The sequence below is a fragment of the Diuraphis noxia genome, unplaced genomic scaffold (genome assembly GCF_037042655.1).
Source record: "Diuraphis noxia isolate RWA-SAM2 unplaced genomic scaffold, SU_Dnox_SAM2 contig0003, whole genome shotgun sequence".
NCBI classification, from domain to species: domain Eukaryota; kingdom Metazoa; phylum Arthropoda; class Insecta; order Hemiptera; family Aphididae; genus Diuraphis; species Diuraphis noxia.
The window spans coordinates 82,729,290-82,749,370 of record NW_028301713.1 but is presented as its reverse complement, the minus strand read 5'-3'; the positions used below and the strand labels follow the sequence as shown (position 1 = coordinate 82,749,370).

The 20,081-nt window shown below is 28.1% G+C and overlaps 1 protein-coding gene across 2 annotated transcripts; it reads right to left on the bottom strand.

Moving 5' to 3' along the window:
* Nucleotides 1-543: 543 nt before the first annotated feature.
* On the bottom strand, nucleotides 544-19,807 carry Spec2 (CDC42 small effector protein Spec2). 2 transcript variants are annotated; one of them, XM_089222789.1, is made up of 4 exons: nucleotides 19,449-19,807; nucleotides 3,600-3,752; nucleotides 2,125-2,295; nucleotides 544-1,586 (listed from the first exon to the last, which is right to left on the bottom strand). In XM_089222789.1, the coding sequence occupies exons 2-4, from the start codon at nucleotides 3,684-3,686 to the stop codon at nucleotides 1,578-1,580; spliced, it is 267 nt and encodes an 88-aa protein (XP_089078915.1). In that variant the 5' UTR covers nucleotides 3,687-3,752; nucleotides 19,449-19,807; the 3' UTR covers nucleotides 544-1,577. The 2 variants fall into 2 exon arrangements, with proteins under 2 accessions (XP_089078915.1, XP_015379138.1); XM_015523652.2 differs by lacking the exon at nucleotides 19,449-19,807 and adding an exon at nucleotides 6,648-6,682.
* Nucleotides 19,808-20,081: the final 274 nt, after the last annotated feature.

The following is a 20,081-nucleotide window of genomic DNA, read 5'->3' as shown; positions in this document are numbered from 1 at the left end:
ATACATATTATGTTGGATGAAATTCAATAATAGCTAAATTAATAAGTAGGCCGGTATACTTTTGAAGTTTCTCAGGCCAAAATCTCCTCAATTTGGTATGCAGAGAACTTTTGTTGAAACAAGCAGCAACAAATATAACATTATATGTACCTATATGTTGGTAAAACCAAACTACATGTTTGTGACTTATATTTAAATTTTACAAAAATGTATACTACAATTTTTCATTTGTTACTTAGGTCCTTATTTTAAATTGTAAGAATCCTTATTCAATTACTGAAAGAATTCATTGAACATCACCAAGACAGTCAGTTTTGTGCGAAATCTAAGCACTAGATAGACTACTAGATAATATTTTTAGGATATTGTAAATGTGAAAACCCATTTAAAGAGTATAGTATATAATATTTCTCACATTTTCAGTCATTTTAATAAAACTATAAAAGTTAAATTCTTATACAGAAAACCATATTATATTATATCATATTGTTAATTGTATTAATTACATAATACATATATATATATATATAGGTAATGCAAACATAAAAAGTTCATAGTTTATTGTGCGTTACATATTAATACATAATGCTATATTCTAAGATACACTTCAGCAGTTTTGTTTTAAAATATGAACATTATATTATAAACTTACTTGAAACATATAAAAATGTACAGTAGAACATACACACTTTGAGCTCACAATATTTAGGCAGTGTACGTGTTTACATTTTCAAATATCTAAAACTAGTACATGTATTATAAATAGATGGTCATTTAAATGCAATATATCTGATTAAACAATTCTTAAAACTAGCTTAAATCGTAAGGAGTTACAACACAAAGTATTGATTTTACATACTTTTAGACAATACAAACAATACACAAAATTTAGTAATTATATAGTAGGTAATAAGTAGCAATCTGTATTGTCTTCTTTAAAACGGTATATAATATAGTAAAAAACATCTATTTGTAGTTATAATAAAGATTCTGATAGGTTTATCGGTGTTTTCGAGGTAATGCTATGCTATACTCATGAGTATAGCATTTTAAACTACAAATTATCATATAATCGTTTTGATTTTCATCATATCATCGTCATATAATTATTATTATTTCACAATGGCAACAACATAATATAACATATTATTGTAACATGAAAATTAATAAAAATTGGCATGCTGTAAAGACTAAAGAGAGATTATAAAGACATCGCGACTAATTTCAAAACTTATTTTATACAAATAAAAAAAAATAATAAGTAAAAACATTCATATAAATAAAACCAGACTAGTATAAGACATTTATCAAGTTTGACTGTCACGAACTAAAAGGTGGCCATGACTATACTTGACGAATTAAATAAAATTTTAAAAATAAAGTAAAAAATAATAGTTATTTATTATAATAATAAAGAATGTATATAAACACTAGTCTATAAAACTACGACGACGGATCTCCTCCACACACTGGCGACTGCAGTAAGAAAAATATGGAATAACAGTCCCAAGATAGTGTTAGGTTCATGAAGAGAGTTTTCCGATCACAGTTCTCATCTCGATTGATTTATGGCAAGTTCAATTAGCCTGAAAAAAAACAAACAGCTTATACATATGACTCGCACGATAAATCATGGTATTCGCTTTAGAATAGGCACGAGTGCGCGATGTTCTCACTAACGACAATAGTTAAGTCAATTATCAATATTATTGATTGTTATCATTTTAAAAACGATTCTGTTAGATATAATTAAAATAAACTAGAATATTTGTCCATTTGTAGAGAACCTGCACTGAAGTGTTATGATGCAACTATATTCTAATCAATATTATTATTATTTATTAATCAATTTAATCGTTGTTTCGTCTTGTCAAAAAAAAAAAAAAATATTTCTATATTATATCGATTAAATAATACGATGTTTTACAATTAAAATTCACTTCGGTGAATTCAAAATCGTGAATCGATAAATAATAATTATAGCCTATAACGAAATTCTGTGAAATCGTATAAAAACCTAAATAACTAATAAGCTTTATAGTTGTCGACATTGTAAATTTGTAATACAAAAATCTTAAATGCAATGACAAATGACAATAAGTAAATAAAATAAAAATTAATCACTTCAATGGTAGCTTCATAACCGCCTTTGGATTGCATCTGTCCGTGAATGGCATGCAATCTGGACGATCCCATTTCGACATCGGATGAACCTATGTGACCGGTATGCCGAAAATTTGTGGGGGCTCCAATCATAGACCGATCAATGCGTACTCGACTCACGTGGCGCTTGCCCTATTGACACATTACAAAACTCGAATTAAAACAAAGAAATAAAACGATACACGTAAACGTGTTAATTACCAATAATATGTTTAACAACATATAGGTTAGGTAATAAAACTTTTTTTTGTAAGTATTGGTATATGTTTTGGTATTAGGCGATTTTCAAAATGCAGTATATTTAATATTATATTATAATACTATAATATATATACATATACATATATATTATATATAGTATTCTCACTGTACATTCGTTGGTTATATACATCAGCCAACTAACACACTGTTACACGGCGTATACATTAAAATTAGGTAGCATAATATAATATTATATTATTCTAATAAATGAATAAATATTTTTAAAATTACTGTCATTTAATTAGATATAAATATAAAATTACATGCATTATAACTTGTAAGCATGGGCGCTCATAGGTAACTTTTCAGGGGGGGGGAAATAACAAAATTTTCGATTTTTATTACAGGGGGAGGCAAGTGCCCCCTCCCCCTCCCAAATGGGCGGATTATAAATTTATAAGTTTAACTTTTAAAATTTAAACAACTTTCTTAGCATAGACTATGGGTAGATACACAAATAAATTACGTAAAGAACATAATATGTAAATATTATTTCGTTAAATGAGCCGAGAAACCGGTTTTTACAAAACTATATTATAATATATTATATACAAATCCATATAACAGCGATAATAGTTTTGACATTTTCTTTTATATTTGGTATTGCTAAGGATGTCAGAGGAATTTTTTGTGGCACATAAATTTGCATAATTTTCACCTTTTATAGTCTTTTTTTTAAATTTTATTATAGAAGAATTTTATTTAAATTTCCGTGAAGAGAAATTCTTCAATTTATAGTTGTTAGTTTGTTACATATAGCGTATATATTAATTCAGAAATTTTAAATATACATTCTATAGGTATTGTATATCTGATAATAATTTTGAAAGTACCTACTTGATTTCGGCATCATTATGGTTTGAAAAAAGGACCTATAGGATTTATTCTATAATATTATCTATTGATATCGTATATAATAATATTATACTTAAAATTTAATAAGTAATCAGAAGTAAGAAATACAATTAATAAAATTTAATTTTTATGAAAACTGCATACCTATAACTAAAACAAACAGAGATTGTTTTCTTTAAAAACAGATATAGAACACTGGAGGTACATAATATAGAAAAAAATGTATTTAAAACATAATATACTATATAATCTTAATAAAAGCTCTCATGAAAGTACTCAATTTTAGAACAGGCAAACATTTAAATCGTTTTTATAATAACCTGTTGGGTACGTTGGTTTACGCAGCAAGAAAACCACTGAAATAAGACTTCGCCAGGCATGTTTCCAGATCGGTATCCCGCCGACATGGTTGTACGGAGCTATTTGTAGGTTCTCCCGTTGGTCGTAAGAACAGCAGTGCCGACAGAAAATTCCTGTAAAAAAAATCAATAATTATTATAGTATTAATAAAAACAAGTACTGCACTCTTCCGTTGAGGAAGAAGTTATTATTATTGTATTGTCCTAATACTTAATAGCCAATATAGGTATATTATAACAGCCACACTGTTGGACACGGAATATAATATCTACATTCTACATGGACATGTTATTGAGAACCGAATTTACATTGCAGTACAAGATGATAATATTTAACATGAATAATAATAATGAATGACGACATTAGTTCATGTATTAAACCACATTTATTCGGCCAGTGATGACCAAGTTGAAACCGCTTACACATATAAATGACGAACGCCCTTGGTGGTTTAATAATTATACAGAATGAATCTTTTATAATTAACTTAAAATGTTGGAAGTTTGAGACAACCGTAATCATACATACAAATGTTAAATAGTATGGTCTTAAAGGACATTTTGTACTGAAGCACCGTGTCGTTAGTGTTGAAATATATTCAAAATTCAACTTGTAGGTAACGTTTAATTACCAATGACATATACACCAAAATATACGAGACAACGACCCGCATTTGTAATCGTTTGAAAAAAAAAATGTATGAAATAAGTCCTCAGTTATAATATAGTCTGATTAATGATAAACACGAAATCACCCTGTTTATATACTAATAAATAATTTTGAAGCGTATCAGAAATTGAGACGTAGGTTTATATTTTGTATATACTTAATAAGAGGCGTATTTAAATACAGATTCAAATAAAACATTCGAAGAAACAGAATGAACCAAATAATATAATATTTTTAAATACGTATACGACAACGACGCGAACCTCCCGACGGCGGCACACAATACCAATGCACGAACATCACATCATTATTATTATCATACGATTCATACGCATATAGTTATGGCTAGGTACCATGTATAATACATACAGTATACACCCGTATATAAAATGTATTGGTACCTGGTTGTTGAACCTCACGACCAGGAGCACAATGGCAGGAACTATATATATTCTCGAGGAGGATAGAGTTCTTCGCCAAACGCGAGCAGGAGGCGGAGGTGGTAGCCTCGTACACCGCACATATATATTAGTTATACTTATATTTTATTATTTTTATTATATACGAGTACGTATACCATATATAAAAATATAACGCGCTATTCGCAATGATGATGTGCATATACATCTGCATTTATACGCGGGGGCCAGCAGCTCTATAACGGGACAAACTAGTCGTGTGATGGCGGCGGCGAACAGGTTACGCTAAGTCTAGGACTATGATGGATACAATATTATGCGTAGTATTATAATTTATAATTTTCTATCTCTGGGTAGTATATAGTACGTATGCAATATTATTATTTATTATTTAAACGAGTTAGATAACAACGAGAGCTTCACCGGAGGGGCCGATGATCGGAAATTATTTCGTAGGTATAACGAAATAATATACGCAGGGCGCGTCGAACGCATAATAAACAAACATTATACTACATACATAATGTTATTATATATTATATTATATACGACAACCGACAATTGCTATTATTATGGTATACCATCGAGTGTTTAAAATAAAAAGTGCGCAGCAGAACAAGTGAAAATATAATATTATAAGAATAAGGATACGTACGGTCCATCATACGCGTATCTGGAGAGCGAAGACGAAAAAAATGTTTTTTATTTTAGTCTTACGGACTGAATAATGACCGTTTTGTTTTGTCATCGTCGTCGTCGCACATGCATAATCACGATAAACATACCGCGGGTACCTACATAAGAAACAATGGTAACAATGATATACACGGTGTATATCTGAGAAGAGGAGCTGGTCGTCAAATGCGGACTTAACGCGTAGGCGCTTAACAGGAAACGCGAAGACGTAGTAAAAGCGTTTTGCCGTAGATGAGTCACACATTACGGGACATACAAGCACTAGCGACGAAAGTAATTTTATTCCCTCAAGCAAATCAAAATATTAAATAATAAATATACAATACTAAACACTTTGAGAACCGGAGAGAGATTTCGTAAATATTTATTTATTTTTTTGGAGTAAGAATCTGCTTTTTTGCTGGGATAACGATAGAAGACATCAAGAGCAGAGCAGTATGTTGAATGCTGAGAGCTCTTGATTTACGTACAAATTTAAAAAAAATATGTTCTAAGCTTTGTGGACATCTTAAGTGGGAGTGATGAAACCACTTTAAAATTTTTATATAAAAATGGAAATGCAGGAAAAATTACAATACAAAAATTATGCAATCTTCAGCATATTCAGTAGTTACCCCTTAGCACACACTTCGTATTAATACTTGACGAACAATTTTTTTAATACAATAAAAAATCGGTAGTTAAGTATGAGGTGTAAACTAAAATGGGTACATGCAATTTTATAATATATAGGTGTACTTAGTATATTGAGGACTAAGGAGTATATAAGGAAAATTAACCTGAACTTTTCGATGGGAAAATATTAATTTTTATCTAATTCCAAACTTGATGTATACATATATTACAGTTAACTATAAGAAAAAATATATATGCGATACGTATGTCCTAGAAGACTGTCATATTTTATAATTGAAAGTACCAAATTATTTCTTTAATATACCACTAATTAATGCATTACCTACACACATACCCTTGACATGATAAGTCTTGTGTTTATGGTCAAATAATTTGAACAATAACGTTATTCTATTATGTACTCTTATATAATAGGTTTGTTGGCTTGTTACCTATATTAATATATTATTTTGTATTACATTCACTGTTGATCAGCTCTTTCAAATAACAACTAATTTCGTGAACGATAGAAACTTAGAAATTATGATACATAAATAATAATATCAAAATATCTCCAGTACATAGACGAAATCAATAGCCTCCACTTACCCATAATACCTTATAGATGCAGCACTTGAACTCAATGCGGACAGTATCATCCTAATTTTAAAATTTAAAAAAAAAAAAAACCAAAATATAAAAATAATAATAATAACTGTAATGGCCATTGCCAAAGATGTAAATAAAAAACATTAAAAACAAAATAAATAAATGTTTAATATTAATAAGCATAACGGAAAATGAATGAGTAATGTCAATATTTGCCTATACGCATTTTTGATGCAATATAATATAACATTATGTAATTGAAATCTTTAATAATTCGTTAAATTTGTCATCACCATCCGACACACACGAAGAAAACGATATTATAATAAGTATAGTGAAAATACAAATAAAATAAGAAAATTATAGTTTTAAATTTGATAAATTAAATTTGTAAATACTGGATAAACGGTGATTCAATTTGCCATTAATGATTTTACACTACAAGTAAAATATTATCAACCATTACTTTGACTTCTTTTGTCAATTGCACCGTACATAAATGATAAGAAATTACAGTAATTTAATAAAAAACGACATCAGACATAATTATTTCATAATGTTTTTAAATACCTAATGAAGTTATTACCTGCTTATAGTACGCAGTTTCATGTTAAAGACATTTTTCTATCTTGAGTATCACTTACAATTTAATGATCCTGTGTTAGTTGAAACTCTATCCAACGAAAACAATCAAAACGAAATCTCAATTTACAGACGCGAATGAATTACTAATTAGAAAGAGTAAAAACCACGGTTATCTACACTATAGTTATAGTTATCTACTAGATAACCGTGGTAAAAACGCACCCATAAACGAAACGATTCAATTCACACAAGATAAATTATGGTTTTAAATTTAATGAAACATTTAATGATATTACTTCAAGTTTAGAACGTTCATCAGTCCTCACTAAAATGTCGAAAAAAGTAATAAAATAAAAATAAACATCAATATTAAAGAACAAAATTAAAGAAAATACTAGCTTATGTAGTTATAAAATTATATATGAGACATAACCAGTCTTACATAATATATATATATATATTTATTATTTATAAAGCAATATAATTATTATGAGAATACTATTACCTATAAGCATAATGCATCCCATTCTATCAACTCGTAAGTGTACAAGTGTACACTATTACATGCAGGTATTCATACACAACATAAACATATGTAATTAACTCTTTTAAAAGTGAAGACAATAAATCCGTCTATTTTACACTGTAAGATCAGCTATACGAATTCTAATAACATAAAATAAGTGTAAGTGTATTTAAATTCTCAAAATAAAACGTACATATATGTATTAGTTATATTATATATTATAATTAATATGTTAAGCAATACATAAAATGTAAATTAATATATTAATAAACAATGTTATTCATTTATAAAGATAAATAAAACCTATTAGGTTATTATTATTATTATTATTATTATCAAGTTCTATTGTTATATCACAGAATTTTTGTACTTGTGTAGGATATGGTTTGATGACCAAATTGCCCGAAGAAACAACATTTCAAATCGTGAACTATTTTTTTTTTAATACAATACGTCAATACTATACATTTAGATAAGTATATCTGTAATTTAGGTCGAAGGGCAAACCATTTATGATGAATATACAATCACGAAGTGCTCATATAAAACATGATGATTAGTGGATAAATAGTATAGAAGAAACAAATACAAATTGAATCTCGAAGAATTAATAGATTAATTAATTGCTTTTATATACATGTAATTCATATATTATGGAATCAGATGAAACGAGAAAATACAATTAAACAAAAATTAATGTAAGAAAATAAAAAAGAAAAAAGAAAGTAAGTGCCTGTACTGATAAATTGAAAAAAACGGAACAGGATATGGTACAATAACACGATAATTTCTGTCTGCAGTACCCTTGACATAAGTATGACCCGGCAAAATGAACCGGTTTTTTTACTCACTACTATTACTACTCTATCTGGATACATTTTTCTCGGTCCGTATCTCTCTTCTTTTATACCACACCTATTGTCTTTTTTATGTTGATGTGTTTATAACGCGATCCGCAATACAATATAAAATCATAATTTATCTTTTACTTTCTCTTGCACAAACTATTGCCAAAATCTAAGGGTCGTAAACAGAATGTAATTTATATGCATTTGTCCGAGTTTTAATGCAACAAAATAAAAATCAATATCGAATTTATTTATTGTCAGTTCTACAACTCACAGTTTAATAGGGAATGGTTATTTATAACACAATGGGTATGTTTACGGATAGGTACGCGACAAAATGTACCCAAGTGAAAACAATGATTAGCAATACGTATACATATATCCCTGTACTGTATATGAATTACACATTTACAAGAAAACTGTTTTTTAACAAACCTGCAGCATTAAATAAAACATGATATTACATTTTTTGAACTATAATTTTAGAGAAAAATACATACTTAGACAGTTGACCACTTATTGGGCCTCAACGGATAAATCTATTCTACGAATATAATATACACTGAAATTGTTGATGGTTTTAAAAAAAACATTTATCGCTGATCGTATATTTTATTCCTTTACATTAGTGAAAATATATAAATATGTCTGGAGTCTTTATATACATATATATCGATGAATTAAAATGTATAACGCATACATGCGTAGGAGAAACAACAAAATAGGCTTGGCAAAAGGAGTTTTTGTATATTCCAATATTTGTTTGGCATTTGGCATACCATGTGCATACGCACGCTCAAACACACACGCACATAACAACAACAACAGCTGTACTCGGTAACAAATAACAATGTCGAATTCAATTTACTACGGATATAATGTAATACCTAACTACGTGACAATATTTTTGGTCAACGTAGCAGCTGATATGTAACAATATGCCGCGTGATTCAAAACACTATATATTTATGTACCTACATAGTATTATTATATTCAGTGATTGATGGTGCATTAAAATTATGTACACTTGAAGTTTTTAGAAAATTCGACTACCTACTAAGGTTTTACTACATTTCTTCTGCGGAGAGGCTAAGATTCCAATAAGTCCTGCACATGTGTATTCAATAAAATATGTTTATTGAACACGTGGTATTACGGGGCTAACGCGTTATACAACTATAAGCACGGCCAACGGAGCAGCTGAAGACCATCACAACGATATCACTATCAGTTTTTAGTAAAAAAAAAAAATAATGTAAACCAAATTACAAGAAAATATTGAAATTATTAACATTCCAACAACAAATTCTACTGATGACAAAAATATTCAGTGCAATTAAATCAATATTATTTTTTATTAATTTTATTAAACTAACTATCAATAATTAGTAGCTGTAGAAAACCGACAGGCAAAATATATCACTATTTTACAAATAAGTAAAAATAAAATATTTTATGATCGATTCGACATTTTGAATACATTGAATACAATATGGTTATAGAAAAATTTTCCCGCGTTAAATAATGTTCTATTCAAACGCACGATAAATATCAGTATGTATTAATACTGCGGTATTATCCAGGTTAGGTGTTTTATGGCTTTGAATACAGAATAATCAAATTATTGTAGCTTATACTGATAGGTCATAGGTTAACATAAACATAACAAGAGTACGTTGATTAATTTTATGAACAAAATTCATAATATAATGCTATTCCAAGACAATTAAAAATGAAATAAAATATATTGCTTATTTATAACATATTACATTAGTTTGAATAATTAATGACGATAAATGAGTCATTTATTAAACTAATACCTATTAAACAATAAATAATGTGTTTACCTATTTGAAAAAAAATATCTAATTTAATAATTAATTTGTGTACTGCATAAATATTGTGACTCATTTCTATCTTCTATGACACTGAGGAGTTGTTCTGTGTAGGTATCTACTATTTATTATCTATATTGTCCTACGCACATTCGTAGTGTTATATAACATTAGAATACGACGATATCTCTAATCAAGTAGTGGAAGTAAATTAATAAATTCCCATTAGTGTATTTTAATGCATAAATAATTATTTTAAGGCGATTCGAAACCATAATAATACCTACTATAATTTTTATTTCTGTAGTGTGGAGTAAACATCACATGCACACGGGCTTAACACGTTAAATTTTATAGATAGGACATTAAAATATAAATTCAGACTTTTTACTGAGACCTAAATTAATAAAAACTACGTACATAATATTATCACAATTAAAAATATGTTAATACATACACGTATGCCATGTAACTAAAAATCAATTATTATGGTACAGTATTTATTTAAACAATAGTTTTAAATGGATACAAATGTCTTTATGATAATACCAATTACCAGTAACTATTATTATTAAACATTAAATCGGCCTAAAAAATGATTAACCTAACCATTAAATTAAATATATCTTGAAAACTGTTTATCACAAATTAGAATATAACTTCAACAGTTCAACATATTGAAATGATCTACCTATACCTATGCTAATGTATTATATTCGTTTATAAAATGAATATTATAGAAATACTAATATTGTGTTGTGGATAAATATTTAATAATTTATATTTTCATTAAAATATTTAATTTAATTGCAACTTACTAACAATTAACAACCAACTATAATTGCATATTATATGTCAAGACGACAAGACATTATCCCATACACGTGATTTGATGATATTCTAACTATCAACAAAACGTTGGGTACTAAATATAAGACGTGAAAATAACGTGTGATCTACATTAAAATTTATTTGAGTTTTATGTACTTCAAAACTTAACGTTTTGACATGATAAAATATTATAATGGCATAGGCAGGTGCCAGAACTGTTAACGACACATATACATATATATATAATCTACAACAAAACCGCTGTGTATTCTCAGAGAAGAGTTTAATATTTAAGCTCCGAATTACCGATTTAGGTTTAATTTTATAACTGTTTAGTACTTACAATAAAATTTTCATTGGCCAAGAGCTATTTCAGATTTTATACATTTAGAAAACATTAAATGGAATAATATCGAACGAATTTATTAATAATATATTAAGTATATTATTCTTCACATTTAAGAAAACAATGTAAAAAAAAGCTGTAAAACGGGCTTATACGTTAAAATTGAATGAACTATTGGTATGGAATTATTACGTATTATTATGAATTATGATATAATGACCGCCTTTAACATTAAACATTATATTTACCTCGATATCTACTATTACAGAATTATAATATAGTATAATATACAAAATACCAATTACGAACTAATAATATACTTTTTATTAAATTTAAATAATTATTTTTTTAAAAGGAACACTCAGCGAACCAAGATGTATAGATACCTAAATGTTTAAATGTTTTAATTAAATGCAATTGGGTAAACGCGTAGATGTAAGTTTAATTTAAATTAATAATATGTAATTTCAAAATATAAAATTTGAAAAAAATTAAAAACAAATTTTGTATAGTGTTACAAGTGTTAGTTCAAAGAAGCTGTGAAAAGTATAGGTGTATTGTATACTGGGTATATTCCATATCCATATTATATGACTAATATTTTATAGTTTTATCAAATACTGTTATGTATGATTGTATGAATATAAAAAATGTTTTAAAAACACTATGATAATTATTTTGTCTAATCTATAGTTCATATTATATATATATAATCATAATTTAAGATTGGAATTTGTGAAGTATGATAAAATATAATGGTATTAAGTGTTTTGGTTGTATGTTGTAGGTAACAACTAGTTCTAAATAATTAATAAAATAGATAGAAAGTGCTTATAAAGACCTTATAAATTATAACTTATAGTAATAACTAATAGAATGTAAGTATGTAATTTGTATTATTAATTATTATCATCGCATAATAATTGTAGTTCAACTCGACATTATATAGTTAGATGGTTAGTTATAAACTTATAACTTATTACTCATTTTCCATAGTAAGACGCAACACTTTTTTCCGCACAGAGATTTTGTTAGAAGTGTAGGTAAAATACAGACCCTAGAACCCTGGTATATTTTGCTGTTCATCCCGCTTTGCTCTCTCATATTATAATATAAGTCATAAGTGGACATTTGGTTGAATTTTGTAATTGATATGTATTTTTTGTTCGGCGGAATTATCCAAGACAAAGTAGATAGCATCACAATTACTATTTACATTGCCAACAAATTACGTTTGCGCGTGGGGGATTGACAATTCTGAACGGGAAAATCACACAGAAATCTCCCTCTTGATATTCATGGACCATTTATGTGCTCTGTTATGTGTTTTATCTTTTATGCATTAAACAAGTACACATTTTACATTTTTACGAACAGTTATTTCACAGTGTTTGTTTGGATAATATGCTAGATATATAACGATTAAATAAGACATTAAAAAAATTAAAGTTCCTCATGAAAATAATAGATAATTATGCAGCGTTTAAATATATTAAAGAATATAATATTAGAAATCAAAAGTACGTTTATCATAAAATTTCAAAGTATGTTATAGGTACGAGGTAACTTAAACTACAGATCCAGTTAAAAGTAATATACTAATATAAATTTCAACGAACTGAATAAATCTACTACATCCGACCGCGAATCGCGATTACTGTTTACTGAATTAAATGTGACTAATAATTAGTATTAGCCATTACGCCCATTAGGCATTAGTAAAACATTCAAAAATAAGAACTGAATATTATTCTGGAATACAATATTAAATAAGATCACCCCATAATAACAGAAAAATAAAATTATATTACTGTGTACACCTAGGTTCCTAATTATAATATACTATAATAAATAATATAATATAATTTACAAAAAATTATTTCTGGAACTTGGGCTAGTACGTTAATTTGATGTGAAAAAAATCAACATTTATTTAAATAAATTTCTGTTTTGAATACCACAAACATTATTAATTGCCACAATATATCTGATATCAGGAACACATTATATCAAGGTTACTGTTTAAACTTAATATAGGAAGAAGTATATTGTGTGTATGATTAAAAGCAATGCAAATGTAAAAACAAAATCGGTCATGCCACAAAAACTACTTGTTTTACTGTTTTAGCTCCATGACTTAGGCGGTCAAGGCCATATCATTTGAACTGGTCAAACACAAAGCTAAGGCAAACCAATCATTGTGCATTATGTCTCAATAAAAACGATTGTTAATAACGTTAACCAGTTCTAATGGATAATACTGGGAATGCCGCAAATATTACTACGTGAAGACATAAATTAGTATTGTCGGGACTTGTTTTTTTCCATCTACAAATCCAAAACTGGGTCGATCTTGGCGGAAAATGAGAATAGTTACTGTGAAATTTTCAATTCAATCGATGTTTATCTCTCCTTTAAACCTATAGTTTTAATATCTTTAAACTTAAAATATAATATAAGATAATTATTTATCGATACTTTTATGTTATCCCTATTACTTCCCGATGCCGAGACTACTCAATTCTGTTATCTCGACTACTATAGTAGGTAATATCCCCGATACTACCAGCCGGACTATATAGTTCTGTATTTTAATACATTGAATATTGGCTTTATATTGATGTGTTTAGACGTTGCATTTCCAAAAAATTTCATTTTTGCCGATGAATAGTTTTTTTTATGACCGTTTTTGGCGTTTTTGCATTCACGATGTCTCGGAAGTAAACCATCTTCTTAAAAAAATTCAAGGGAATCTTTATTACTGTTCGGTAAACTTTAAGGATCGATAATTATTTTAGAATTAATAAAGAGTTATTAGATCATTTTAATTTTTTTTTTTTAATTTTCTTAATCATCAACTCCCTTCCTATTTGCTTTGCTTGAGGATGGCTATGCCGTTACCTATACCACGCTTGCGTTTCTACTAGTGCATGGAAGTTTGAAGGTGGTTATTGTTTGTTAAGTGGTTAAAGTAGTTTGTACATGAAAATTATAAATGGGTATGGTTTGATAATCTGAGGGGGGATTCCTTATCTCTCTTCCCATTCCCATAAATATAGAATTCTCGTATGATGGGGGGGGGAGGTTAAAAATGAATTGCTACTCATAAGGAAGGTAAATAAAAAGGTTGAGAAACACTGCTCTAGAGTATAATCATGAAAATATTAATACAATTAATAAAATATTTTACAATATATATGATTTATTTATTTTTTATTAATTTCTTATTTTATAATCTTTTATTTATATACTTGCATAAAATATTAACAAAAAACTTAGAAATAATCATAAAGTGTTGGGAAAACAAAATGACATCAGGAGCGCTGCTATGACTATGGGTGATAGTTTCTCCCCTAGACCGATGTGGGAATTCGTAAAATTAATATTTTTAATTCAGATATTATAGTTTAAAATTTATTTACATATATTTGACTTGGTGGAGTGTACAATTAACTCGAGGAATGATAGGTTTGAAAGTGATGAAGTTTTGACCAACTGATTGTTGATTGTTTATCAGCCTGATATGAGATGACCGTGGTTTTGTCCAACAAGGGTCTACAATTATTTTTTTTATCATAAATTACATGTGTTTGAAAATACTAAAATTGTTAAGAAATATTTAGTCCTGCCGACCTATTTGTAAGATACTAAACCAATATTATACAGATACTGCTGCATACAGTATACAATATAAATATGTACCTATAATAGTGATGATAATGTAACGCAATGCTCAATAATTATATACACATTTTATTGAACTTAATAAATCCTCTTTTTTACCATCTTAGTCGGCCTTAATATTATTTGAAGTACCTATTTTACATTCAAATAAATCAGTATTTAAATATTAAAAATTCTTAGTTATCTAAGCAACCTATAGATGGACGTAAATATTTGTTAGTGACTTTTTTCTCGTGCCTGGTATTAGTGATTAATAAGTGATTAGACAGGTAATTTATATTACATAAATTACACTATAAAAAAATTTATTTACTACTATAATTATTGAAATTAATTTGTACACAATTGAACAAATTAAATGATTATAGCATTTAAATTATTGAAAACATACTTATAACTTATAATGATTACCACACATTATATACTTTGTTTATATAGTCAAAGAGACTCACTATAATAATTCAGTTAGATATCTAGACCTTCTTATAATATCTATAACAAATACATAAACCCATACTTACATATGCATACATATTTTGTTAAAATACTTAAGCAATTTATTTCATATTGATATAAATGAATAATGATATTATAATTATTTTACTAAGCAATGCATAACCACAAATATTTACTCATTAAAAAAAAAAAAAATATCAGGTTCCTAAAAATGTCTTGCTCTACTTGCTTAGTTGCCTATTAATATAAATATAAAAACTATTAATTACTTATTTTTAAAAGTTTTACTACAATCATTAAGTGAAGTAATAATTTAACCGTATAAAATATTAGATGACAGTAGGTACCTAAAAATTTTAAACAATTTATCTACATTAATCTATTAAATACAAGGTTGTGTTGAGTAAGGGGAAAAGTGACATTTGCTCAGAGGATTTGTTCTAGCTTGTTATAAGATACCTACTATTATAATAAGTTATATACATCAAAATATGTACACTAAAAATTTCCTTTAAAAACATGTTTGTGGATTCAAAGCATATGGATAACTGAGTGATTTTATTGTAAAAACACTTATGAATCTCCTCTACAATTTTGTTCATAAGTGTTTTTACAATAAAATCATTCAGGGAGACAGTAACCCATATTCTGTTAATGTGTAAAGTATGTTTTACAAGAAATTTGTAGAAAATTACAGCCTGTCACAGTGGCAACTATATAGTGAGTATATGCCTAACAATGCTATCTCTTGAGCATTGTATGTCTACACGTTTCCTTGAGATGTCCTCTAAATAATAAATTAATCAAAATAAAGTTAGCAATTTGACTAGGTATGGCTATCATATCAGCTACAATCAGAGGTTAGGTTTTATATTATTTCTAATATTTTTCATAATTTATCTTATGGTAGATACACTTACAAAATAGAATATTAGAACTTTAGAATGGAACAGAGATTTAAATAGAAGAATATAAAAAATTAAAATACAAAAAGACATTTGAATAATTGGGTTTTTTTTATGATCCAGGCATAGAATAACATATATTTCTATTAAGAGAATGTGATACCTGCATGTGTTATCTCTATCTTACAAGTGCATTATATAGTAAATTTTACGTTCAGCAGAACACATGTAGCTCCGTTTGCTAATTAGAGTGATTTGATCACTTATAAAATTTAAAGGTATGATTGTTAATTGTTATCTAGATTACCTCATATGCTTTTTATTATATTTAAATTTTAAAGCAAGTTATAAGTATTTTAAGATGCACAAAAAATTTACAATTTTAAAATACTCATAACTCGCTTTAAATTTAATATATAATAAAAAGCATATGACGTTGTCTAAATAATAATCTTACCTTTAAATTTTATAAGAGGTCAGTTCACTCTAAGTTTTAAGCTAACAGAGCTACACGTGTTCTGCTGAACGTACAATTTACTATATAATGCACTTGTAAGACGGAGACAACACATGCGGGTATCACATTCTCTTAAATTGATTTCAGTATTAATACATTTAATTAAATTTGAGAAATATAAGGCATTTATTTAATTATTTAATAGAGTTGTTGATGAAAAATTAAATATTAAAATTCAACAGACAATAATTATTAAGTACTTAGAGTATTAAGTAATATTTACAACAAAATCTTTGATACCGATCATGATTAACAGATTAGATAGCCATGATATGGAGACAACTACAGTTTACCTAATCCTAATAACAAAGTGGATGATATTAAAATTAGATTTCACTAATAATGTGCATTATATTGCCATATGGTCAGTTTTTGATCACTCTACAAGACTTTAAATGGACTACACGCATATTACCAACAATACCAACATAGTTGACTACATAGCATTGCAATTAAATTATTTGATGATAACAACAAACTATTTATAACATTAAGAGGACGCTACACCCGCATATGTTGTCTCCGTCTTACAAGTGCGTAACATAGCAAATTTTATGCTCAGCAGATCACGTTTAGCTCCGTTAGTTTAAAATTTAGAGTAAATTGACCTCTTACAAAAATTAAAGGTAACATTATTATCGAGGGCATGACGTAGGCTTTTTATTATATTTTAATTTTAAAGTGAGTTATGTGTATTTTAAAATTGTGTATTTTAAAATTTATATTTTAAAATATTTATATTTTAAAATTTATATCTTAAAATACACATAACTCACTTTAAAATTAAAATATAATAAAAAGCCTACGTCATGCCCTCGATAATAATGTTACCTTTAATTTTTGTAAGAGGTCAATTTACTCTAAATTTTAAACTAACGGAGCTAAACGTGATCTGCTGAGCATAAAATTTGCTATGTTACGCACTTGTAAGACGGAGACAACATATGCGGGTGTAGCATCCTCTTAACTGTATGGATAAAATACACAGTAGTCTGGAGTATCATACTTATTGTGGCGGCACTACTTGATTTATAGTGATTAACATGGTCGCTTCAATATACCTTATGTAGAGACTAGAGAAATATTATAGTGAGCTAAATTTACAGTTAGCATACCGAAAATCATTATCATATTGTGACTACCTACAACCTATTCAGTAATAATTAAAACAATTACCTATATTAATTATGATATGATGATAGTATTGGTGAGTGTTTTGAGTTTAATCTACGGTTAACTTACATAGTTAAATCATTTTCAGTAACCTCATGAAAAATCAATAAAATCTACAAACTACCAATTTATAATGAGAACATTTAAATAAAAATGTAGTGTAAAATTAGTGTACTAAATTAATAAAAAAAAATGATAGAAGTAGCTATAAACCTTTTACTCATAGACCGACAAATGTGACACTTATCTTGACACAGTAGAAACGTAAAGAGGGCTGGTTTATTAGTAAAAGGTTTATAGAAGTAGAGTGCACTACAAAAAAATAGTAGTAATAACACCCTGACCTTTTGTGTGATTTATCTATCAATCATCCAGACAAATAAAACTTATAATTTCTTACAGTACCTACTTTTTTTTATTCACAATTTTTAAACAATCATTGGTTGTTGGTGAAGATAATCGATTTTTGATTGGCAACAAATATTATTAATTTTATAATATATATCTTAATATACATATGTACTTTAAAATAGCTATATATAAGATAGTATAAATATCAATTAACAATGCCAACCAAATAGTAGCTCATATGAGAGCGAAAGTACCTGACAAACTTTTAGGAGTACCTACCTCACAACTTTACTTCTCTGTTTTATGGTTTAGATAAATAGTTAGGCATAGAAAGCCATTTTTTAAAGGTACATATTGATGTATCAATATTTATTCATTAAAAAATTGACAGTTAATATGTTTAAAAATCAAAAGTTGATGGTGCTCAAGACTCAAAATTAGTATTAAATCATTAGAATTTTAAGCGTCCTAGATATACAAGAAGTAAATTCATGGTAAAGTTACAATTTTTTATAGAAACGGAGCGTCTAATGGTATAGAAAAACCCTCTAGGTATATGTATATGCTATCTAAATATATTATTTTATAATTGAACCCAATGAACCCTACCCAGAGACCGTTTGAATCCAAAAATTAACAAAAACAACTTTCTAACATTCTTTTCAACTTTCCTACATTACACAGACCTAATCGTTGGATGTCAGATAAGATATTATATTATTTTAGTTTTTTTTTCATACATACCGAAACAATTTTTTCTTTGTTGGACCTCACAGAGTTCCGTCTAGAGACTGTTTCACATCGTCGAGGACACAAAACCGCGTTTTATCGATTGGCAGTGCGTTGAGGGGGTGTACAAAAACGCATATATATAAATATAACAAGCCAAGTCGACACGAAAAACCGGCGACGATTAGAAATTAGAATACAACAACAAACACCCAACACAGACTAGAGCACCGCGACTGAGAACTAGTGAATAGTGACTACGCGAGACTGCGGAGCAGTGCCAAGTCGGTACGGTACTGCAGTCTGCCGGTGGAGGGCCCAGTGCGGGGTCGCGGTGATCGGAGGACGGTGATGGTGGCCGAGTGGCCGACAAGCATCTAGTGAATAATATCAGAAACGCGCTCAGTCGCGATGGATTCCAGCGTCAGTGACCGTGACAGCGCCATCTCGTTGACTTAAATCAAAATGCGTATCACCGGCGTCACAACGGAATTGTTGGGATTAATGTATTTTTGTTTATTTTTGGTAATGTTATTTATTATTTTCGACCATTTATTATAGGTATATTATTGTAATTTGTATACAGGGTGATTCATGGAGCGTACAACATTCATTATTTTCAAAAGTGTAAATGTTTTTGAAAATATA

Excerpts from the sequence above, each read along its gene's own strand:
- Spec2 (XM_089222789.1), bottom strand. The coding sequence starts at position 3,686 with ATGTCGGCGGGATACCGATCTGGAAACATGCCTGGCGAAGTCTTATTT. Across the intron at positions 2,296-3,599 it reads TAAACCAACGTACCCAACAG|GGCAAGCGCCACGTGAGTCG; the intron begins GTTATTATAAAA and ends ATGTGTCAATAG.